Source organism: Tiliqua scincoides, chromosome 1 (genome assembly GCF_035046505.1).
Source record: "Tiliqua scincoides isolate rTilSci1 chromosome 1, rTilSci1.hap2, whole genome shotgun sequence".
Lineage (NCBI taxonomy): Eukaryota > Metazoa > Chordata > Lepidosauria > Squamata > Scincidae > Tiliqua > Tiliqua scincoides.
In genome coordinates this window covers 124700659-124726550 of record NC_089821.1, presented here as the reverse complement: position 1 = coordinate 124726550, position 25892 = coordinate 124700659, and the positions used below count along the sequence as shown (strand labels likewise).

Here is a 25892-nt window from a genome sequence, read left to right as displayed (position 1 = left end):
AATTTTCAGTATCAATTACTTGTTTATATTAAATACCATAAATTCAACTTTAATGACTCCAGGTCAAAAATAATTTAGTCCTACCAGGTTATTTAGGGACTGGCCCTATCCAGGCCTAGGACTGCTGTACTATCACAGATCAGTGACATAAACAATTTGCATCAATGGGTTTGGACCAGGATCCAGCGAAGCCCTCTGGCTGTTGCCATTGTCGCTATTGGGCAGCCCAATCCAACGCAAATTCCCCTGTGCGGATGCAGTGGTACCAGCATGGCTTGTGTTGCATCCCGCAGGGGATGCAAGTCTCCTCAAGGTAAGGGGACCTTTGTAAGGGAAAAACCATAGCCAGCACAATATTCAGACTCATGCCAGTAAAATAGCTGGCACAAGCCCAAGTTGGTCTTTGTCAGTGGATCAGGCCCAGGAAGGGGAATAGGATACAGCGCCACCAATCCTGCCCCTCTCCTGGGCCTGATTCCTCACTCCTGCCAGCTTAATCCTAGTATGTAACATGGATGAGCCAACTCTCTATCTTTCAGATAAAGCTTATTTCCCAAACTCCCTGGGACATGACCAAGAAATTGACAGCACATTACAGTTATTTCCAGGATTCGGTGGTAACTTTAAAAGTTATGTAGATCTCCCATACCTTCTCTCTGAATTATAAGAACAATGGAAAAATTCAATGTGGGTAAAAGCCATCAACCATGCTAACTTGCTAAAATGACACACTGAATTATGGTAGTAGAGCTAGTGCAAAATCTGGTTCATATGCACTTCACATAATGCCATACAAATATAAACGTAAAATCACATTCCATCTTTTAAATAAGGTTGTTAAAATGTATGTACTTACAATTTTAATACTTTCTCTTTATTGAGCTGAAAATGTCTAAGTAAAGGAATTTTTTTTAATTCAACTGACTCAAGCACATAAGCACTTCTAAAAAGATATTTAAAATTAAAAATACAAAGAGAGTGGAATTATCTGAGAACCTGAGAAGAGGATTTTTAACACGAAACATTTGTTCGGTGAAATACTTTTAAATTAAATGTCATTTCCATCATTAAGAGGGGGGGAAGGCTGTGTACCTTTTCAACATTTTACTTTTATTAGGGTAGGAAACTGAAAAAAACGTTTTTTTGTTTTTTTTAATGGAAGGGCTAAGTTTGTGTAGGGTTGATTTAGCAAATGAAGTTTTCTTCTGTTCTATTTTGTTCTGTACTTTAATGCATTCTTATTAGATTAGCATCTGCACTGCAGACCTTGAAGTGGGAACTAATAAAGTTATCCACACAATCTCTAGGTGTCTGAGCCACTGACTTTGTTTCATTTAAAATAATTATAACAATGCCACTTGTTTGTTAAAAAGCCTTTTTATATTCACAGATAATTGCTTTATACAATACCCAGCTATACATTCCAATTCTCACATCTCTGCAGAGAGGCGGGGGCTGGAGGGCGCCCCTCAAGTGCTGTAGTGCTTGCAACAACTTGACAACAATGTAGCCACCACACTTTTAAGGCTTAATGTTAACAAGAGCTGCAGCTATGATGGAGTTTAACAAGCAGGCAGACAATGTAGAACACCTTCAAGTGGTAACATATTTTATCAACTGTAGAACTATTAACAATGGAAATTTACAGCCTGATTTATTCCAAGGAGTCACAGAAGCAAGTGAAAAAACACACATTTCAAACATGAAAAAGAGAGGCTGATTCTTGTCCTTGTATCTACTGTGCCACTGGGGAAGTTGCTCTGCAGCTCCTCATCTCAACTAGCTCATTTCTGAGTTAAAACACCCTGCTATGGGCATTATACAATACAAGCCACACCGCTAGTTCAGACTGAGAATCATGGAAACTTAAGTGCATTCAATAGCAATCTACAAATATTGCCTGCCATGAAGAAAAAAGATGCACTCGGCCCAGAGTTTCTTACATCCAGTGCCCAGAGAAACCAGCAAAGCTCTTCTCCTACTGTGCTGCCTATTAGTTCTTCAGTCAGCTCAGTTGAGACGGGGCAGAGGACATGTTCTCAGTGCGCTCATGCTTTCTACTAGCTTCAACTGTCCTGCAGCAGACTGGTTTCCTATCAACACCATGACATCCAAAACCATTCAGCTGCCAGGAAAGAAACCTTGGTAATAGTTTGGCACAGTGAGGAATTCTTAGCTTGTGTCCTCAAAAAGTTGCTTTTCCACTTTAGAGTTTACCCATGTCTCATTCGAAAGTCATGCTGGCGGCACTGGGTTGATTTGGTTCCCCACACCACTCATGTGCTTTTGTATTAGGGGAGCCAGTACAGTTGATAAAGTAATAACAACAACAACAAAAACAACAACAACAACAGGTATTTATATACCACCTTTCTTGGTCTTTATTCAAGACTTTATTCAAGGTGGTTTACATAGGCAGGCTTTATTTAAATCCCTTATTAAATAGGGATTTTTACAATTGAAAGAAGGTTCTTTCTTTCAAGAACCACTACATTCAGGTGTTTCATTCCGATCTGGCTTCACATTCTGGCCTCCATCCTCCCACGCTCAGAGCAGATGGAATAGCTCGGCTTCAGCTTGTCAGCTGCTTCAAGGTAGCACGGTCCGGTGGCCTCGAACTGGCGACCTTGTGGATGTTATCTTCAGGCAGACGGAGGCTCTACCCTCTAGGCCAGACCTCCTGCCCAAAGTAAGGGTCAAAGTCTCCTCTGTCCACTTGGAGAGAAACCCATGGCTAGATTGCCTTGATTAGGTACTGGGCAACCATGGGGCAAAGGGGGGAGACACAAGTGGAAGGGACTAAGGAGAAAGTATGGGAAAAACAGGAACAAGCCCCAGTTACTTCTGCAAGGATCTGTACTATGTCCATAAAAGAGAAGTACAGGTGGGGCCTCGGTATCTGTGGCGGAACTGCTCTTGGACCCCTGCCCCAGATGCCAAATTTTGCGGATAATTAAATCAACAATCAGCCCCACCTGAGCCCTCTGGAGGCAACTGAAGCTGCACTCCACTCACTTCCAAAGGGCCTTCTGAAGCCCACAGGCACAACAATCGTCTTCCCACTGCCTCTGCAGGCTTCAGAATGGCCTTTTCAGTGAGAAAAACGCTACTTCCGGTTTCCTGAGGGAAACCAGATGTGACATTTTTATGCCAAATAAGGAACTCTGAGGCCCTGGGAAGCCTCTTTATAAGTATTTGCAACTGAAATCTGTGTGCTAAACCACTATGGGTGCAATCCTAACCCCTTATGTCAGTACTTTCCAGCACTGGCATAGCGGTGCCCATGGGACATGTGCTGCATCCTGCAGTTGGGTGTCACTCATGGAGGCCTCCTCAGAGTAAAGGAATGTTTGTTCCCTTACCTTGGAGCTGCATTGCCCTTATGTCAGTGCTGGAAAGCACTGACATAAGGGGTTAGGATTGCACCCATAGTGGTTTAGCATCACACCATCACAGTGTGCTGCTAGAACTTCTGAAACATTTTCATTGTCTACTCTGACAGTTTATTGATCCTGTATAATGTTATTAAATGTTATTTATTCTATTTTACTGAGTTATACAACTTCTTCCTTATGCTGTTAGGCATTTAAGGTTATTTTGGGGTGAACTTGGAATGGTTTTGGAATGAGTTAGAATTTTTCCCATTAAAATTAATGTAATAATTTTACTCATCTAGAGATGTTCACTTTATGTGCTGTTTTCAGGAACTGATTAGGTACATATAAAGAGGGAAAGTTCCGATAAGCACGCAGTATGGGACAGAATTCATTACTATCTAGTTCTGTATTACAATTGTAAGTGCAGTCTAGATTTCAACTTAATTTTAGTGTCTTAGAACCTATTCACATGACTTTTTTTGTTGGCAGTACCTAAGGAAGGGGGGGGGGAAGTGACCAGTGTTGGCTTCCATCCATTTTAACCTACACTGAGCCTAGAGGTAGCCAACCCTGATTGAAGTTATTGCTTTCCTTACATGACATCATGTTAGAAATTCCTGGAAGCACTCTATTTCTCCCAGAAACTAATATAATATCTTTTGCTATGGCAAATGAAAAGTAGGTCTGGGCCAAGCCTAGCACATGTCAACAACATATGCATGACGGCTTAGCATGAGACATGACTGCAAGTCAACATGGACTGCCTTTCCCCCTGCAGATGCCATAAGCTTTAAAGATAAGGGGAAAGAATTTGGAACCAGTGTGGTTTTTCATTTGATTTCAAAGAAACAAGACTGAATTCCTAAATTTACAAAGAGGGATATTACTAAGGTAAGTGAGTGGGTGTTAGGGGGTGGTGGAGGTTGTCTTTTAAAGAGGAATTCTCATTTATTTTTTCATTTAACCAAAGCAGTTAGAAGTGTCAGAAGAAACTATATTTTATCTTTCAAGTATGCATGGCATTGACATGCTGGAGGTTGGGAGCAAAGCTATCATTTCGGAACATTTTCTTTTGCAAATAGTCAAAGTGAAGGTTCAAATGGTATACTATCAGATCAAGTTAATTCTCAGGAAGGCTTAATGTTAAAATCGCAGTGGCCTTTCCCTACTGTTATAACTCCTGCTCTTTTCCATACAGAAGGACAGTTTCAGGTTTGTATGCTGAAATGTGTTAATTCATCACATTAACACACACAGCCCGAGCTTTGGGAATGATGGACGGTAGGTAGATAGCCATGAAAGTTGGCCTGCAAATACACAAATTCCTTAATAGGAACTCTTCTAATCGTGCCATCATACAAATGAACAAACAAGCCTGCTCATTCAGTCAACAAAATGGCAACAAAGCTTAAAGGCTCTTTGGTCAGAGCTGACCTCACCTAAATGCTAGTGTAGCAGTTACTTTTGGCAGAACTGCCACGAAGTTCTTTAGGGTGAGGAGCATGGTGTGTGGGCCAAGATGCTCCCAATAGTGTTAGTGCTCAGAGGACTCTCCCCCTATGGCTCACCTAACCAACCACCAAGCATGGTGCAATAACAGATTTCTCCAACAGCCTCTATTGGGCCTGGGAGAAGGTTTATTGGCTTGAGTAACCATGGGCAAGAAGCTACAGCACAAATTGCAAATACAGTAAGTATAGATGGAGTCTGTATATCTGCAGATAAAGAGGGAGGTAAACTGGAAGCAGCATTTTTTGCCCATGAGGGCCATTCTGAAACCCGCAGAGTCTGTGGGTGGACGCACAGTTCTGGTTGTCTTCTGAGGGTTTAAGGAGCCGAAACAGTGGATTTCTTTATCTGTGGTTTTCAGTATCTGCGAGGTGTCAAGAATGGAACCCTTGCAGATAACGAAACCCCTTCTGTATAAGTAAACAGAGTCACAAGGTGACACTTTATTGTCTTATCTGGATAACATTCTATGAAGCTTTGATTAAACAGTAACATTCTTGATTGATCTGGGGTCGATCTGTGAATGGAAAGAGTTTAATAATCTCACATATTTGGCATATGAAAAAATTCTGCTTCAACGTACGAAGCAGGAGCAAAATACGAAGGGATCTTCACGCACCTCAAACACCCCCTATTAAGCATCTGTGTTGTTTCATATTACTCACTCCCTCAAGTGCAAAGTATAAGGAGCAGTCATTCCAGGATCCCCTTCTGAGAAAAGAGTTCTGAAGACTTACAGTGTTTTTGTATTATCTGATTATTTAGTGATATTCAAGTGAAGGGGATGGATAGATGGGATACCCAATACTATATTTGAAGCATCAGTTCCCCAAAGCAACAGCCTCCTTCTCAAGCCTGTGCTATGCCAACTGGATGGACAAATGCCTTCTTTTTCTCTTTCATTAGATTCAAGCTTTTTCTTTTAGTCCCCCCTTCCTGGGGGGCCTGGCACAGCACACACACACATTCAGGCAAAACCAGGGTGCCAGATCTCTCCTCCAGAGAGATAGCTGTGACCTTCTGGCTCCTGAAGCAATCATTATCATCTATTCATCTACCCAGAAGCCTAGAGAGAATGTCATCCAAAACATAACATTCTGTGATGCCATTCAGGGCAAAATAAGGTATCTTCATTAAAGGTAAATTGCTATGGCACATTGCACCATTTGAAGCTTCAGTAGTGCTTTTCCAAAAACAAGTTAGAAGGGGAAAAAGAGGAACCAAGAATTGTTCAGTTATCTTTCCCAGCCAGAGGGCTTTCAGAAAAGGCTGAATTCACAGGGTGTTTTTGCTGTGGTTCCCATATTACATAAAGTTGTCATTTCTCCCATTGCACGAGAAGACAGGAAAGTCATTATTCTTTTTGAGCTGGAATGCAATTTTTTTTAAACCATGATCCAATATAAACTATTGTGGTTTTGGGGAGCCTAACCTGCTTGAAACTCAACATCCTGAAGCTAGAATTAATTGCTCATTAAATGCACAAAGAGCTTCTTTCTCAGTCCAAAATAAGCACAAAATCTTTTGACACATTATGGAAAAATGATATAGTTCTCAGGCGTTTTTCCTCCATTTGACTTTTTCGGGGGTCTGGATTGGTGCCAGATGCACAATAAATTCAGTGGCCTTTAACATGAGCTATCATGATTCTTCTTTTTTGTAACCTTAATTGGGCACTGACAAAACTCAGTATGTTACAAATCTGTTTCTGTCAAAAATCTGTTGACAGTTAGTATATTTGAGCCAAACTACACAGGTCTGACACCAGAAATGGCTAAGGGTAAATCAAATAACCAAACATGTGATTATTTTTTTTTAAATCAGCACTTGAATCTTACTTGCAAAAAAAGGAAGCAAAAAAAGTTATAGGAATGGATGTAAACAAGGCATTATAAAAGGAAATTGTCATGCTGTCTGCATCCAACCCTACCAGTGAAGAACTGCACAATTACCGTGTTTTACGCAGTTCTTGGAGACCAAAAGATAAGAGAGAGAGAGAGAGAGAGAGAGAGAGAGAGAGAGAGAGAGAGAGAGAGAGAGAGGAAATTAATGCTACACCAAAGGACAGAGCTAAGATTATAAGTAACCAAATCTGTGCATGAGATCTGTAAAGCAATCCACACAAACGTGAAAAGAGAGTACTAATTTCAAGTTACTATAGATTTAGCTGTTGTGAGTTTGTGCTCAGGTACACACATGTAATGTGTGTAACAGGTTTCAGTTCAAAAGTAACACATGTAATGTGTTAGGTTAATGTGTAAGGTTTCAGTTCAAAAGTAACACATGTAATGTGTGTAACAGAGGTTTCAGTTCAAAAGAACACACGACACAGTATGTAGGACTGTGTGTTCACAAATCCCTTTTCTAAAAGCTAAAATCCTGCTGATCAGCTGTTTCACAAAGGAAATGGAGGATCATGATAATGGGAATATGTGCATGGAAGCCTGGATAAGCAGGCATAACATCCCTAATTCAGCAGTTCCCAAACTTACCGTGGTCACAGTGTCCTTCTTTCCCTGCAGTTTCTTCTTGGCTCCCCCAAGCACTGTCATCTTGGAGCACAGGAGTTCATGTGTGATCCAAGATAGCTGTGCCCAGGAGAGTCAGGAAGAAGACATGTTTCATTTTACTAAAGTCATACCAAATATTGGTTGTGTGGTATCAAATGAAACATGCTGTTGCTACAAAGTGCAATACAGTGCTAAATCAAGAATTGACTTGGGTCCAATAAATGAGTTCAAAATACAAAGATTTCACGACTAATACACAAAAGTGACAGTGCCATTTGATATCTTGTTTCTTCAGTTGCTGACAGACTAGGTGACATTTTTCAGTGTGCTGTTTATGTAAGTCTACAAAATGTTTCATAACTCAATTTGAAAGTAATTATACAGTAATTATATGGGAGTGCCTATATAGTTAAAGTGATTAACTCTCAGTATTCTGTCATTATAAAGTCTGAACATTCCGTTCATCATAAAACCAAAATATTTTGTTTGGTCAGTGTGAAGTTAGGTGTGGAGAACCTACCTGAGGGATATAACCTGACCAAATTTCAGAAAAATTCAATATGGCTGAATTACAGAAGTTTTCATATCGCATGTTCACACTTTATAATAATAGATTGTTGAAAAGCCCACTCACCTGAATGACACCATCACTGGGCACCATTTTGTTATTTAATTAACTCCACTCTACCAAAGATATGAGTTCCACAATCAAAATTTGTAATTTGAATTGACACCAAATTGACACCACTTTCATGTTTGCCTCACTGACCAACCCACAAATGTATGTTTGCTGACAGACTATAAGTGAACTTTGTTGCTCTTGTGATTCCCACAACACTCAAGGGAGCAAGATGGTCAGGGCCTGTGGACTGCCAGCACGTGCCTGTCTGGAGAGGCCCACTCTCTTAAGCCAGCCTTGCTTAAAACATTGTAAGAACTATCATAGTACAATATTCAAAAAGTTACGGAGGACCCTAGAAGAACTTCACGTGGCCCTGGACTCCCTTGCCTTTGGCAAGGCACCTGGAAAAGACAGCATCCCTGCTGAAGTCCTAAAATGCTGCAAAGAGATCATCGTCACTGAGCTGCATGAAATCCTCTGTCTCTGCTGGAGAGAAGGTGGAGTATCTCAAGACATGAGGGATGCAAACATCATCACGCTGTACAAGAACAAAGGTGACAGGGGTGACTGCAACAACTACCGCGGCATCTCTCTCCTTAGCGTTGTAGGAAAGCTGTTTGCCCGAGTTGTACTAAAGAGGCTCCAGGTACTTGCAGAGAGCGTCTATCCAGAATCGCAGTGTGGATTCCGAGCCAACAGGTCCACCACTGATATGGTATTCTCCCTTAGACAACTGCAGGAGAAATGCAGGGAACAACGACAGCCACTCTTTATAGCCTTCATAGATCTCACAAAGGCTTTCGACCTGGTCAGCAGAGACAGCCTCTTCAAGATTCTCCCCAAGATTGGATGTCCACCCAGGCTCCTCAGCATCATCAGATCTTTCCACAAGGACATGAAGGGCACTGTTGTCTTCGATGGCTTCACATCAGACCCTTTTGACATCCAAAGCGGAGTGAAGCAGGGCTGTGTTCTTGCACCAACCTTGTTTGGGATTTTCTTCGCTGTCCTGCTGAAGCAGGCCTTTGGAACTGCAACAGAAGGCATCTATCTCCGGACCAGATCAGAAGGAAAGCTCTTCAACCTCTCCAGACTGAGAGCAAAATCCAAAGTCCAGCTGAAATGTCTGCGTGACTTCCTCTTTGCCGACGATGCAGCTGTCACTACCCACTCTGCCAAAGATCTCCAGCAGCTCATGGATCGTTTTAGCAAGGCCTGCCAAGATTTTGGACTGACAATCAGCCTGAAGAAAACACAGGTCATGGTTCAGGATGTGGACTCACCTCCCTGCATTACAATCTCTGAGCATGAACTGGAGGTTGTCCATGACTTTGTGTACCTTGGCTCAACGATCTCTGACACTCATTCTCTCGATACCGAGCTAAACAAGCGCATCGGTAAAGCAGCTACCACGTTTTCCAGAGTCACAAAGAGAGTCTGGTCCAACAAGAAGCTGACGGAACATACCAAGATCCAGGTCTACACAGCTTGCGTCCTGAGTACACTTCTGTACTGCAGCGAGTCATGGACTCTTCGCTCACAACAGGAGAGGAAACTGAGCGCTTTCCACATGCGCTGCCTCCGACGCATCCTCGGCATCACCTGGCAGGACAAAGTTCCAAACAACACAGTCCTGGAACGTGCTGGAATCCCTAGCATGTATTCACTGCTGAAACAGAGACGTCTGCGTTGGCTTGGTCATGTCGTGAGAATGGATGATGGCCGGATCCCAAAGGATCTCCTCTATGGAGAACTCGTGCAAGGAAAGCGCCCTACAGGTAGACCACAGCTGCGATACATCTGCAAGAGGGATCTGAAGGCCTTAGGGATGGACCTCAACAAGTGGGAAACCCTGGCCTCTGAGCGGCCCGCTTGGAGGCAGGCTGTGCAGCATGGCCTTTCCCAGTTTGAAGAGACACTTTGCCAACAGTCTGAGGCTAAGAGGCAAAGAAGGAAGGCCCATAGCCAGGGAGACAGACCAGGGACAGACTGCACTTGCTCCCGGTGTGGAAGGGATTGTCAGTCCCGGATTGGCCTTTTCAGCCACACTAGACGCTGTGCCAGAACCACCTTTCAGAGCGCGATACCATAGTCTTTCGAGACTGAAGGTTGCCAATACAATACAATGGAGGACCATTATATGCTTAATATGCAGTTGAGCTTTTAGCTACTTTTCACCTGTCCTGATTGCTTTAGAAATGCATCTGTTTCTAGCTGCACTGTTTCCTTTGTGTGCTTGGGGCACATGTATGCTTATGCACATGGATACATGTACACTTTCACAAAAACACACACACAATATATGCGTATCATTTTATCTGGAAGAGCACCTATCTTTCAGCCTGTGGATTAGTGGTAAGTGCCAACCAATCTAAACATGTTAGATAGAGCGAATTGGGATTACAGCAGCTGCTATGCATTAGCAAGACACTGTAAAAGAAAGCTGGCTTAGGTAACATGGCTAACTGACAAAAACAGAGGGAGAACTTATCTAGCATTAACAATATATAGGAGGAGGTCACCAGCTGCGTTTCCCCTAGTGAATCTCCTATATAGGGAAAGGAAAAACCTTTAACAGCAGGATTTCCTCTTGTCTCAGCATTATGTGCCGCCATTGGAACAAAGACCTGGAAAAGTGTAGACTACAATAAGTTTTCAATTTAATCACAATTATGGAATTAACTTTTCTTTTTTTTCCAATGGAAAAGAAGTCAGCTGTTGCTCAGTTCTGGTTCCCAGGGATCCAAGCTAAAGTCAGAAATTCTGTCTGTTAGTGATCATGGTCTACAGGACATATTCTCAAACCACGTCGTTGACCAGATGGGAAGGGGAAATAAACTCTCTATATAAGAAGGTATGAAGCAATGTTTAAACAAGATGATTTGTTGCTGTTGTTTTCCAACTGGATTCAGTACCAGTAGTGAAGCACCAGTTACAAAACTGCTCACATCTGGTGCTGGCTTTATGTAAAACTGATCATCTTTACACAGAATCCAAAAACAGGACTTTATAGCAGAGGTAGCGCCTTTAGTTCGGCAGCCATGATGTGTGTCAGAAGGAATGGAATGCTAGGTAACTACCAAAAAGGCTCAGATGAGTTACAAGAAATGGAGGAAAGTCCACAGCTACAAACAGAAAAGAAAAAATTCTGCTTCAATATTCCAGGCTGGGGAAACAGCTGATTAAGAAATTACATACAGTCCAGGCAAATAGCAGATCACCATGCAATGTGCCACTTCAGACTGGAGGTGGGGGATTGGGTGATGACATATTCAAAATAAATAAATAAACAAATAAACAAACAAACAAACAAATAAATAAATAAATCCCCTTCCCATACATAGAAATTTGGATATCAGGGAAAAATTGCATTCAGGGGAATATCAGGGGAAAGCAATTGCACATTGGGGCTTTCTTTATAAGAGGAGAATGATTCAGACTTGCATCTTTCTACCTGCAATTTGATATGGAGTGAAGCTACTCTCTAAGTTGCACTAATACTTTGCATTTTAAGTACAAAAAACTCTGCATTTACCAGAAATATAGAGGGAAAGTTTGTTCTAGAAGAGAAAACTCTACTGCACGTGGAAAAATGATGGAGAAGGTCTCTCAGGTCATCAGAGAAGGCCTTTTTACAAGTGCCGTCGCCTAAGGAGGTACGTGGGGCGGCGGCAAGAAATAGGGCCTTCTCAGTAGTGGCACCAACGTTGTGTAACTCCCTTCCCCTTGACTTGAGAATGGCTCTCTCTCTGGAGACTTTTCGGCGAGGCCTGAAGACCTTGTTGTTTAATCAAGCCTTCTGACTTCATGGCCTTTTTAACATCTTTTATACATCTTTTAGTTGCTTTTTACAGGCTTGATTCCTCTAAGTACTGCTGTTTTATGCTCTTTTATTCTGACTTTTATCTGACTACTGTTTTTATGGGTTCTGCTAATGTGTTTTTATCTGTTTGTGAAATTATGTTTTAATCGGTTTTATATGTTGTTAGCCGCCCTGGGTCCCTTTGGGGAGAAGGGCGGGATAGAAATAAAGTTTTATTATTATTATTATTATTATTATTATTATTATTATTATTATAAAAGCTAGCAAACCTAGATCAGTGGGCCTGGGGTCAGGCATCTATCTGCTGAGGTTCATTTACTGAAAAAGAGCCACTATCTACTAGAGCCCTCAAAACTGGAAGTGAGTGCTGTTATTTTTGTTTAGAATCAGCGCTAGAAGCAAGAGGTGAAGAAGGTGATGCTTGGTCAAGGAAGGGGAGGCAAAGATAGTGGAAGAAGGAAAAGGCAAAACCAGGCAAAATGCTGCTTGAAGCAAAAAGCGGAGGTGCAAGTGTAGCAGGAGCGTGTGGGTGAAGCCCAGGGCAAGTGAGATACTGCCACTGCCTAACACTGTCCCTGGAGTGCTGCTGCTCGCCACTGTAGGCTGTGAGCTTGCCCAGCCTATCCTGTCAGCCTCACTGTTCAACCTTCCACTCCATCCTGCCAAATGTCCAGTCATGGGGGAACAACTGGAGGGCTCTTTTTTTGTTTCTTGTATCACCTGGCAAGCCACTTGGCATCACCACCATGTATGTTTTCCAGCAGGAACTGGGACAAACTGGTAGGAACTTGAACCAGAGCCCAGTGGTTTTACTGGAATAAATGGAGGAATTTTCCCTGATCTTCTCTGATCTTGGAAGCTAAGCAGGGTCAGGCCTGGTTAGTACTTGGATGGGAGACCGCCTGGGAATACCAGGTGCTGTAGGCTTATACCAGTCTTTCGAGACTGAAGGTTGCCAACCATTTTCCCCCCCTTCTTACTGCAGTTCTGGGAATGGCCAGCCAGGAGGAACAGCTGCAACACTAGGTGCAGGGCTGGGAGAAGGGACCTATGTTAGGTCACCTGTCTGGAACCTCCAAAACATGGAGCTGGCCCTGAATGACTCAAGCAGGGGATTTGCCTGGTCAGTCTTGAGAAACACAGAAGCATTACCTTCCGCAGGCTGCTCTATAGGGCTGCGGCAAGAAGTTGCAGCTTTCTACTATCTACACAGCACAGAGAGTGGTTGTATGAAATCCACCGGGGGCAATGCATTGAGGCTTGAGACCTCCAAGAGCCAAAAACTAGACTAAGGCAACAGAAAAATACCTGCCATTTTCAGGGTAAATTTGTATGACTTTTCCATTTATTTTTTTTTAAATACAACACAGATTCCAGATCAAATAGCACAAGGGATTAGGAGAAGTGTTCAAGAGGCCCCTGAACATCTGAAGGAAGAACTTGCCAGCAAAGAACAGTCTCTTTCCTCCTCCTGCATGAAAGCTGTGAAGTTAATGCTGGAGCAAATGCATCTGAATGAGGAATGGAAACAATCTGGAGAATTCTGATATCAATCAGTGAGACTGAGAGCTTTAAAGCTATCTTGGGGTCTTTGATTAACAACTCCTTTTCTCACAGAAAACATGTCACCTTGGGAATTGGTAATCTTAAGGTATTACACCTAATAGAAATGGCCTAAAGGGGATTACCCAGAAGGGACCTTTGTGAATCTCTTGGAGACTAGATGGGGCCATAAGTCTGAGTCCCTTCAAGCAAGGTAATAAAACCCCTCAAGGCCTGATAAGAAATGGAAATCTTTAGCCAGCTCCCAAAGCTTCATTGACCAGGTCTCAGTATTTGCCAGGATATCAATTCTTCTTTAACCAGCTACCTTGGGAACACAAACATGTTATTTATATTTATAATCATGGTTTGGGGAATAGTTATTTTGAAACACACACACACACACACCCCAACCATTAAGCATTAATGTTCTATATATTTACTCAGTTGGGCTGACTTAATTAAAGGGTGCATTAAACTGATTTAGTCAGAACATTTCTCAACACTAACAGTAGCACAGTACCTCTATTACGACAAAGTTAAAAGTCAGGGTAATGAGCTAGCTTTTGAGTTGCCTGGAATTTTTCTTCAAGCTGAATGTTAACCAAAAAACAAAGAAAGTGGGGGAAGAACTGGTGGGCATGATGAAAAGCCTAACTATGCAGTTTGTTAGGTCACAAACCTTATATGCAGTTACCTGGGAATAAGTCACATTGACTTCAATTATACTTTTGTAAGCATAAGATTGTGCTGCTAGTCTCTTCAAAAATGGTGTGGAGTAGACGACACAGAAATCATTAGCAATAAGGGGCTGGAGGTTAGGAGCACCCCCATAGAGGTGACTAGAATCCAGGTTTTTAAAATCTGGCAAGCTTTGTAGCCCTCACTATGGATTTAGATGGGAGGTCTAGGGAAAGCCTGCTTTCCCTTTGTTTAGAGGTTCAGACTCCTGCATTAGGAGAGGTTCTGGTTCAGGGCAACCTGGATTAAATACCCACAGAGTAGACAATTGTAAATTAAGTGATTAACAATTAGCTCTGATTGTTAACACAGCTTTATGCTTAGATAATAATTTATTCCAATTATTACCGTACTTTCAGCATTTGGACTTAAAAAAGTTACACCACCGTAACATATGGTTTTATGTTGTAAAGAGATTCAAAAAGTGCTCTATAAAATCAGGAGGAAAGCAATTCAATACTATCAGAGGGGCTCTATGTAGAATATAGAAACAGTACATTAAAGAGATTATAACATATTTTAGCAGTTCCCAAACTGGGGGTCCAAGACACACTAGTAGCTTCTAACCCAATTTTTGGTTGGTTGCAAAACTTGTTACGTGAAAATCCCTTTTTTCCTTTTAGTTGTAATTTTCTCTCTATATCTGGTTACGTAAGTTACTAAAACATCATGCAGGCCACACTTCTCCCAGCACACTTTCCCCAAAACTCTGGCCAAGTCACAAGTTCATGGTTACAAAATCCACCTCCCTATGATTCACATATTATAGGAAGAAGTCTGGCATAGTAAATAATTGTTTAAGTGTCTCCTATTCATTGTATTGTTTTAACCCAGTCTCCTACATTACTGTAATCATTGTATTGTTTTAACCCTATTACTGCTTAAGTACCGTATGCAAACTTGAACTGGGTTCAAATTCCTGGGTTGCCCATTCAATGTATTGTTTAAGTTCCCCCAGCTAGGAAGCCAGCCATTAGACCCCACTGAATTTTGCTGATAAGGGACATCCTGTTCTCTTCAATGTTTACCCTGCTGTAAGCAAGCTACCATCCAGCTCAGCATGTTTTGCAAACCCCTTTTTAAGAGAGGGCTTCCCCGCTACATGCTCTCTCTCTCTGGCTCCCTCTCCAAGGACACAACTCATCTGTGTTGTGTCAGAGGGTCCTCCACACAGGACTCTTCCCCCCCCCATCCAACTGCTCTACAAGACAGGTAACTCTGGTGTCTGGAACTTTTTCCCTTCTTTCCCCCCTTTTTCTCTCCTTCTCTCCCCATCTTTAGTTAGCAACTGGGTTTGGCAGGCCAGGGACCCCTAAAATCCTTCCCTGCAACCTTTCTTTTTTCTAATTTCCTCAGATGCACCAAATACTTTTTACATGCACCCACCATGAAAGCTAGGTACACTGGATTCAAGTATTAGGACCAAGAAACATACACCTATCAGTTCTCCATGTGCATTATGTTTACCTTTGTGCTTTCGTAATAAAACTATAATCTTTTATTAAAAGTTATCTTTCTCTCAGTCTCTTCTTTAAGCAAAAGGGAATTCCTCTGCATTACGCTGTCTTGTTATCCAGCCTGCGATCCTAAAGTTCCAATAAGGGCAGTATACTAATTCCCCTAAACAAAACAGCCCTTTTGGTAACAAACTGACAGGGCAGATCAGGCTATGTGCATCAAGAGTTAAACAACTTGCTACTGGGGGAGGGGAGTGCTGCTGCCTGATCACCATTATAGCCACAGAGACTTGAGAAGCTGGTAAAGTGAAACTTCTTTTTTAGGTGCATCCCAATGCGAAAACATTTGGAAACCACTGACATTACTTGGATGTAAAAATTAGATTTTCAGGGTCTGTTCAATCCTCCACCATCCCTCCCAAGGCTCTCTCCACTGGCATCCTGTGCCAGCTGAGGATGTAGCTGAAGTGCTTAAAAAGCTTAGCCACATGAGAAAAGAACTTCCCTATTAAAGCTGGACCAGCCAACTGCATAACATGCCTGTGGCTGGCAGATCAATGGTTAGACAAAAATTTTTTGCAATAGGAAAAGGGGTCCTCCTACACTTGTTGCCACTGACTGAGACTAAGTTGGTGGCAACAGGAGATACAGGTTGTTGTTAATACTTTCACCATATCTTTCAAAGCCCCAACTTTTTCATGAATTATTTGAAAAACACAATCGGTTCCTTTGAGCTGTCTCCTGATGAGTAGCTTTCACCTACCCAGTGCTGATCATAGTCAGATGGCCTTCCCCGGCCTTCTTCCTCATCATAGAAAGGTAAGCCTTCCCGCCTCGCCTGATGATATTCTTTTCGCAACTTCTGGATGCGGTCTGCAGTTCCACCAGTTGGACGGTCACTAGATAAAGAAAAAATATAACGTAAGTATTTGAGTATATCTCACCGCCTGTGGATGCAAGTATGTCAAGTGACCTCATTTACCAGGTGCAAACTTTTTAGCTTAAGCTGTAGAACAAATTTTAGCGTTGGAAGTTGTCCTCCTTTGCAAGTCGTGACTTTACACAAACATAATGTGCTTGGACTTGCACACACACACTCACTTTCTAAGGCTCCTGCTTGTATTGCTATACAGTACTTTATTTCACAGTTAAGAATGCAAGGAAATAAAATATTTAACAAAATATTTAACAATATTTAAATGTAATACAATTTAACATTTGGGGTTGTCTACATTCCAAGTTTATTGTGAATCACTTCAGAACTAACCTACAACATCTATACCGAAGACATCTGGAAACCAGTCCAAGGATGGTGGAAACCTCTGCTGCTCTAAGTTCAAATCATATCTATCTGAAACAGGGGCCAATTTCCTGCTACAGCTTACAACCTGCCACTTAAATACGTGCTTCTATGAAAGAGTCCCCCAACTAGACCACAGGCATTGCTGATAGTGGCCTGGTTGCTTAATCTGCCCTTCTTGCCTTTTCTTCCAGTTGCCCATGCCATTCGATATGGGCAGCACAAGAAAAGGTGATTATATTACCAAGCCAAGCCTATTTTCAACCTGATTCATGCGTTTTATTGCTTTTTAAAAAATGGGATCCCAAAAAACTTTGCGTGTTTGCAGCAGGAATTTATTGTAATCATAATTGTTTCTGTATGATGAAAATGCATATTTTCTCCAAAACATTTAAAAGACGAAAAAACACACCACAGCATGATTTTGGTGGATGACAGGAAATAAAATGAATCCCATATACTCCTTGGAAAATTAAAGGCAAATGCAAGAGCCAGAAACATAGCAGCATGGTGATCTAACTTGTAATGGGGGTATAAAGTTATTGATCCACATGCTTTGAAATTGGTCCCAAATCTTGCTGGTGAGGAAAAACTCCCAAGCTTATCATGATATGCAAGTTCCACATACAAATTGGACATGTGGTGGTGGTGGTGGTGAGGCAATAAATTAGCTTTGGACTTCTTCCACCATTTACTGTGGATAATTGTGCCACCACCTTGGTTTTGTCCATTTCGTCAGCACTTCCTTCTGTCTTTCATTATTTGTCACCTAACAAATCTTGTCCACAGCTAAACTGTGCAGGGACTGTGCTGAAATGACTACATTTCATTTCTTTGTTGAAATGACTACATTTGTTGAAATGGTTGATACATGGTTGGTAGGATTAAGGGGACAGTGATATTTGTGGTATGTGATCTGTAGCATCTCTAAATTACAGCAAAGTTGAGCTAGCTATATATGCATGAAGGGGAAAAAAAGTTTTGTTAGCTGGCATAGATTTATATTTCCTGTCTTGTGGTCTAGATACAGGGATATTAAATTAATTTGATTCACAGTGACATTTATGGATACATTTCCTATGTCTGCCTAAATGTAGGGATTAAATGTCAAGGAAGAGGGAATTTTTTTTAATGTAGGGCAAAGGAGGCCTTGGTGGGGGGAATAATATACACAGTGTCTGGGAATGAAACCCCAGAACACAGACCACGTAAACAGAAAATGAAGTACTGATCCTGTACAAAACATTCAAATCAACATAATGCAATTTAACACAAGGTGAATAAAAGATATACCATCAATTGCACAGCACGTCACATCAGTTACATAGCACATTTCAGAATACACTGCAAAGTCCCACACAGGAACAAGTGTGATACCAGTGTCTAGATGTCTGATGGTTACCCGTAGTATAACCATCATATGCTTAGGCATATGCTAGTTTCATACATTTTTTTTACACAGAAATTCTTTCTGTCTAGAAACTTTGCAACACCTGAAGCTACTCAGAAGCAATTTCACACGCATCTGCTATCTAAGCAAGTTAAGGTAATTTCTCTCATTAGAAGTCCATGTTCTAGTTTTCAGACACTAGACTGACTTTCAAAGCATCCTGCATCCATGTCCTGGAAATGAAATGTGTGAGGATGTCTCAGCATAAAACATGAGAATCTCATAGCAAAACCCACAATGAAATAAATACACTGGCAATACACTGGCAAAAAATATTGTATTTTTACAATATACATAAAAATACACTGGCACTTTTTATGGTGCTGAGAAAACTCCGAGATATCTTCTACTGGATAATTGTGGGCTTAACCTGGCCAACAGTCTTAAACACCAGGAACGACATACAAATCAAGCCAGGGAATGCTTTTGAATGAATTTAGTGACCTTTCATCAGCAAATCATCCACAACTTAGCTGCAAGTCAGATCCCACATTTTTATACTAAAATAAAAGCTAGATTCTTCTGAAAACCACAATGAAAAAAATCTATTTCTCTGATGAAGGAAGACCTTGGCAGTAGTACATCCCATTTGCTGCAGCAAACAAAAAAAATATAGCCAAGACATAACCCTTGAGGGATTTATCTCAATCACTGTCCACACCAATACTGTTAATAGAAGCGGCTTTCTTAAGATTTAAGTCTAATTGGAGAGAGAAATATGAACTGAATAACAAAAAAAATAAAAAAGCAACCCAACCTCTATTTCGTCCCAAGTAATGTGAAATGACTGTGATGCCTGATCATTTAACAGTTCTGAATTTCAACTTGGCTCCTGACAATTACATGAATATATGAACCCCATTCAAACTCACCAGATGAATTCAATCAGGGCCAGGCAAATATCGCATACATAATCTATTAGTTTACCCCAAAGAAACTGAAGCATTGAATTCAAACAGAATGAAGTCATCAGTAATAATAATAAGAAATGAAACTGATAAGGCTATATTAAAAAAGGCACAATTTTCTCACATTTGTGGGAAAAATTGTACTTGGACTGCAACCTATTCTCTCATCTGACTATAAATACATATATTTAAAAATATGCGTTTGATCAGATAGACATTCTAAAGCAGAGGAATGGAGGAAGAAAACAAATTTCAGTTGCACAAGATGTACAACTGCTTGCCCTGAAAAGAAATCAGACTTTACAAAAGAAATATAAAAAATTATGCCAACTTTCAAAATCAATATGTATAATAAGTACTTTCACTGGAATAGATCCGTAAGATTACATCAGTATTGAAGGTAGATGATTGTTGAGAAAGGAGAGCAGCAGCATCATCTCTATTAAGGGAGTTGATGTAGCAGTGGCCAAGAAACTAAGTTACACATGAGGAATTCGTCTCTGCCATGAACATAGGAAGTGGGGAGGCCAAGCCACAGCCTCTCATTCTCCCTACTGCAATATGGTGATAATTATATTTCCCTTAAAGGACTACAACACAGTAAGACACATGAAATGCCTTAAATACTCAATTATACAAATGCTTATTATTAAGACACATATAAAACTACAGTTTTGAAACTGAAGAGGGCCAGCTGTGATTGACCTCCACTGCAGCCTGTATTTTATCATGGCCTTTCCTGTGTTCAAAGACCAAGGAAATATTTCTTTACGCAGTGTGTAATTAATCTGTGAAAATCCTTGCCGCAGAATGTGGTGATGGCACCTGGCCTAGACACCTTTAAAAGATCCCTTTAAAAAGGGACTGGTCAGATTTATGGAGGAAAAGTTCATCACAGGTCACAAGCCATGATGGGTATATGCAACCTCCTGGTTTTAGAAGTAGGCTCCCACAGAATGCCAGATGCAAGGGAGTGGCCACAGGATACAGGTGTTTGGTGCTCCCTGAGTCATCTGGGAGGGCACTGTGGGATACAGGAAGCTGGACTAGATGGGCCTTTGGCCTGATCCACCAAGGCTTTTGTGTTTTTAACGTAAACCTTAGTGGGCCAAGCCTTCATTGCTTGACTTGTCAGACCACCAAGTCAGAGTCCAACTCCTGTCAGATTCCAGTTAGACTCCAAAACATAGTGAATGCACTGATCCTATGACTCCAAGCCCCGACCATTTTGGTTCTGGGTCTGTATATAAGCAAAACAAACAAACAAACAAACAAAAAACCAGTAAAACCCAGGTACTGGATCCAGAAAAACAACCCACACCCCACCATAAGCACAGCACTATTGCTGCAGTCCCACTTGCTCCATGGAAACACAGAGTAGCACTGGTTGGTTTAAGGCAGTGGTTCTCAAGCTTTTATCACCAGGATCCACTTTTTAGAATGAGAATCTGTCAGGACCCATCGGAAGTGAAGTCATGACCGTAAGTTAAGTCATCACGCAGGAAATTTTTCATAAACCTAGGCTGCAATCCTACCCACTCTTACCCAGGAGTAAGTCCCTTTTACTATCATTAGAAGCAGATAAAGAGTAGCCTGTTAAAAGTACAGATCTGTAACATTTCCCCAATGCAGTCACATGCCAAGGTAGTATCAAGTCTAATATATTAAAAATAAAAAATTGAAATGAATGGGGACCCACCTGAAATTGACTCGCAACCCACCTAGTGGGTTCCAACCCACACTTTGAGAAACACTGGTTTAAGGGAAATGAATCCATTCCTGCAATATGTCTGTGCCGCACAGAAAATGCACTGGATATCAGATAATTACTTCAGACAGGTGCCTTTAATATTTGCATGTAATCATTACCAAATGTGCAAATCAATACTTAAAAGCTTCATATTTTGGATAACCAATCAAAAAAGAAGAAGAAAATTTTTTTGTAATACTTTTACACATATCATTAGATGTCATTTCATTTTGAGCACCTAAAGAAATAATCATTGTGGTAATGGCACTTCCCTTCATAAGACAGGGTCCTTTCTTTCATGTTATCAGTTCAATATCGGTGGCATACAACATATCTCATTTAGGCCTTGGGTACTACACAAAGATGCCTAGGCTGCTTTATCTCTTAGAATCTGATTTGAATGTCAGTCGACATAGCAGCAGTTTTTTTAATGCCTGACATCTTACTGGGCTCCCTTTAACAAAAATGCAAAATTAAATCCAATGGGGTTAGCCTTGTCATAAAGTATATACATGCGTTATCTTCTGTATTTCTCAAAAAGTAAATATTTCACTCCGTGTGGTTTCCTAATGGTATTCATCTTGCTGAAGTCACATTTTCAGACACAAATCACAGGTGACAGGGCAGAAATGTTTGCTTAATCTGAATCTGTTCCAAGCATATACAGGTCAAAGGTTCTTCCCCTAACTTTATAGCCAAAAGGGTGCACAGGTTGGGATCACTAAATCCTCCCCCTAGACCAGCGGCTCCCAAAATGTGCATTGCAATGCCCTGGGGTGTCGCAAGGCTCTTGGTGGGATGTTGTGGGCCATTCACTGCTTCAGCAGGGAGACCACGCAATGCTTCTCCAAACAACAGCTAGAGGCTCGATGTGGTGGAAAGCGCTCCAGTGCATGAAAACGAGCTGGGAAAAGCGCTCCCACCTGCCCTGGATTCCTTGCAGCTGTTTGAAGGGGTGTGCAATGTCTCTGAACCCAGAAGGGACTGGCGATGACACCATTGCCAGTCACTTTCAGTAGCCGCGTGTGGAGCATTGTGAGTCCCAACACTTTGAGAACTGTTGCCCTAGACTCTCTCTCAGCATCCCATTTTCCACAGATAGGCTCCAGCACCAGAAGTTTACCTAAAATCTTTATCCCCTCCAAAATTCCTCCTGAAGGGATACTATGCTACATGCAAGATTTCTAAGAGGATTGCTGAGACCATTGGTAAGCTTCACACCCACCAACATAGTCCCCTGGAATGATGCCATTTTGACATTTGTGAATGGGGTGGTGCTTTGATTCTGCTGTTATCAGATGTAATTTGAGCCTCAACCATTTAACTCAAGACTTCACTTTCCCTTATCATATATAGATTAACAGCTGCCCAGTGGCTAGGATCACACTGAAAAACAAGTTCTGTATGCCAAAGGGAACTCTAGACATCTTCACTCCCCACCCTCCATGGCATACATCTTTTGAAACTGATGGCACTGAGTAGGGGGAATAAGCTTTCCTATTGCACTAGCACAAGCTGCTTGCATGAGTCTCTGTTGCTTCCCACAGAGAACAGCATCGCCATCATCATCATCATCTCTGCTTTTCAACAAGAGTAATTCACAAAGTGGTTTACATAGTAAAAAAAATCAAGCAATACTTCCCTGTCCCTAAAGATCACACAATCTAAAAAGAGAAAAATACAGTAGACACACAAGCAACAGCTGCTGGAAAAGATGCTATGTTAGGGTGAAGAGGAATATAAGAGAGCACCTCTTTAAAAGGTGCCCCTTTGCCCAATTTAGTAGGGATTAAGTAAACCCTTTCCTTGAACAAATGCTGGGGATATGCAGAACAGCATGGAAAGGAGACTGAAATCAAAGGTTATGATGGGGGCCAAGCTTCTGGGGGCTATTTCAGCCCCTGAGCTTTCAATTACCTAAGTCTCATTTAGGGAGACCCGTTTCCCCCACAATGTCTGGCCATGATTGCCAAAGCTGTCTGAGAACCATCTGCGTGCCATGTACATACAGTGGGACAAAAAGAAAGGTTCTCTGTAGATGCTTTCCAGCTGAGATCTCATTTCCCTGCTTTGGAGAGTTGCCAAGGACGGAATATTTTTCAGGACTCCCTTCAGCACTCCTACTTGGGGTGTGTTTCAGTGGTGGAAGTTCACCTGGAATTGCGGGAAGGAGAGTAGGTTGGGGCTCCTTCATTCATTTAGCTGGGATTTGTACAGGCCAAACCTTTGATACTTTCTGCATTCTACTTCAAAATATCATCTTTGTCATTTAACATTCTATACTGTGTAACCCACCACGACCCTACTGTGTAACCCACCACGACCCTGGAGATAGAAACAAAAATCCATATGAAAAATGAAACTTTTCTAGGCTTTGTTTTGTTCTGCACCTAATAAAACTGTGTCCTGATCAAAGGAACGTGCCAATTATTCCAGTTACAATGTCATAAAAGTCAAAACAGAACTATATCTACCATTAGGGACATACTTGTCTTATACATACATAAAACATGTGAGAAAGGACTACTGAGAGGTATTGTTCATTTATGGTATCACTCACTTAAGAAGTCAAGACTGATCTATTTCAAAGGGTATGTTACAATAGCTACATTTATGATGCCAGCATTTATTTCAGTACACTGAAATCTTGCATGCTTTATTAAAGTGACTTAGCCACCCCAATAATAAGAGGAATGAGAAAGAATGCCTGAAAAAAATTAACCACATCGTGAACATAACACTACAAATATTTAAACCTTTCATCTTTGTCAGTCAGAGAGAGAGAGATTTACAAGGAATGAGCTCTTTTGGTGCAAATGAATGATATTCCAATAGAAGGCTCTTTGACAATTTCAGGAGATAACAGAATATTCAAACCCAGAGCATTTAAAATGTAACACCACCAGCTGCACATTTCATAGCCAAAATCAAAAACCTCATCTTCTTGAATGATGAAAAGTTATGAACACACACACACAGGGTGAAAATAGGACACAACTTAGAGTTTTTACACCATGTCTCAGTATTGTGATGGTAACAACAATAACAAAAGGCCAACAAAGTTAGCCATTTGGGACTCAGTCCAGTAAGATGCTACATATTTGACCTAATTCAGCGCACTTCACTTTTCAAAATAGCAGCTATCAGATAATGCAGAGCAGTAGGCAGAAGCAAGGCATATCTAAGGTATGGCAAGTAGGGCATGTGCCCTGGGTGCCACTTGAAGGGGGAATGCCACTTCTGCTGCAATCTCCAAGCACAGCACTGTACTCAAAAGTTAGCATCAGTTTGGCAGAAACCAAAAGACCGCTTCCCCTTCACGGCTTGCTCCAGACTCCTCCAGACTCTGCTTCCCCTCCACGGCTTGCCCTCCCATGGGCTTTATAGCCCTCCAGCATCTTTCTGCTGCCAATAAAGTTCCTGCAAGATGGAGGAGGAGAAGAAGCATGTTGCAGGAGGCACAGCAAGCTTCAGCCCTGTGGCTGGGATCTCAAGAGCGCTGCTCGCCTGATCATTCCTCAGGAGTCAGAGCCAATGAAGGAAGCCACTCACTCTGTGCTGTGACTTTCCCACCACAGAGTGACGGAGAGGGGAAGGGGTAGGTGATGCCTGCTGAAAGGGGGCTGGCTGAGGGAAGCCCCATCCCTCTGTTTTTTATCTCACACACAGGGGGCTCCTTGCTCGCTTTGCTTTGCCTCTCCTGCTAAAGGTCTGCGTCATTTTATTCAAACCACAGCAGCGCCAAAGGACAAAGCAAGCCTCCCACACTCCTCAAAGTCCCAGGCAGTGCCGTTCAGTTTTTAAATGACACTTGGAGAGAGAAGACAGACGCAAGCTAGGGGTTGTGCTTTTCAGCTTGGCAGAAACAAAAAATCTGCTTCTCAGCCAGCTTTCAACTTCCACCAGGCTGCCGCAAATCTCTGAGAATAGCAGAGCAGCACGACAGATGTCAAAAGTCAGCTGGGTATCAGAGCCATAGCTCTCCTTCCAGCCACCACAGCCATGGCCCCCCTCCTCTGAATCCAGAAGTGATGTCACGGTGTCACTGCCACAATTGCAACACCACCTGGGTTTGCTGCTGCACGGAACACACTCCAATTTTATGCAGGAATTAACTGGGAATGTAACTTAATTTCAGCAGCAGGCCAGAGCTGAGTAAGGCCATTGCTGCATCTAGTCTACACATTTCAATTTTGACTGGCAGCAGTTTTTCAGGTTCTCAGGCAGTGGTTCAGTTCAGATCTTCTGTGTATATATAATCATGTACTCTACCACTGGGCTATGGCCTCTTCTTGGCTGTGGAAGGGGGGGGGATTGACATACTGAGTTGCCAGCAACTGCTACCTCTTGAAGAGGCACTCTGGTCAAGCTAGTCATGACCAGGGGTCTTACACTTCCATGAAGGCCTTCTGGACTTTGTATCACCTATGGACTAAACTTAGCTTCAGAAGGATGCTGCTTAAGGCTTGAGTTACACATGGGCTTGGAGAAAAGTGCTGTCACTTTTTGTTCTAGATGTTCTTTGATAGTGCTAGGATAAGACTTTCCAAAAGTGACCTTGCTTCTCCAGTGTTTTGCATTTTTCTCAGGCAGATGGGTGGAGAAGATTAATCTCAGCCCTTTGGGAGCTGCTGCTGAGCTCCATCCCCTGCATAAGATATTTTTTCTCACATTTCAAGAGTTATTTCCCACCTCAGAAACACCCGTTTTTGGGGTGCATCCAACCCTAGATAGGACTGTTACGCTAGATCCTGTGAGACACTGACTTACCACACCAGCTCACAGGATGAGGTTCATTATAAGAGCTCAGCACATCACAGTAGCCCTGTTGACAGCAAACTATCTGGACATTAACAATGGTGATACATAGGGATTTGGGAATACAACAAACTGCTGCTAATTT

The 25892-nt window shown here is 41.9% G+C and overlaps 1 protein-coding gene across 2 annotated transcripts in view; it reads right to left on the bottom strand.

Annotated features, from left to right (window-relative positions):
* Positions 1 to 25892, bottom strand: part of PARD3B (par-3 family cell polarity regulator beta) — a 540299-nt gene that overhangs the window by 72525 nt on the left and 441882 nt on the right. For both annotated transcript variants that reach the window (XM_066623090.1, XM_066623172.1), the window contains one exon: positions 16345 to 16480. In XM_066623090.1, the coding sequence (XP_066479187.1) occupies positions 16345 to 16480 (136 nt within the window). The remainder of the gene's footprint in view (positions 1 to 16344; positions 16481 to 25892) is intronic.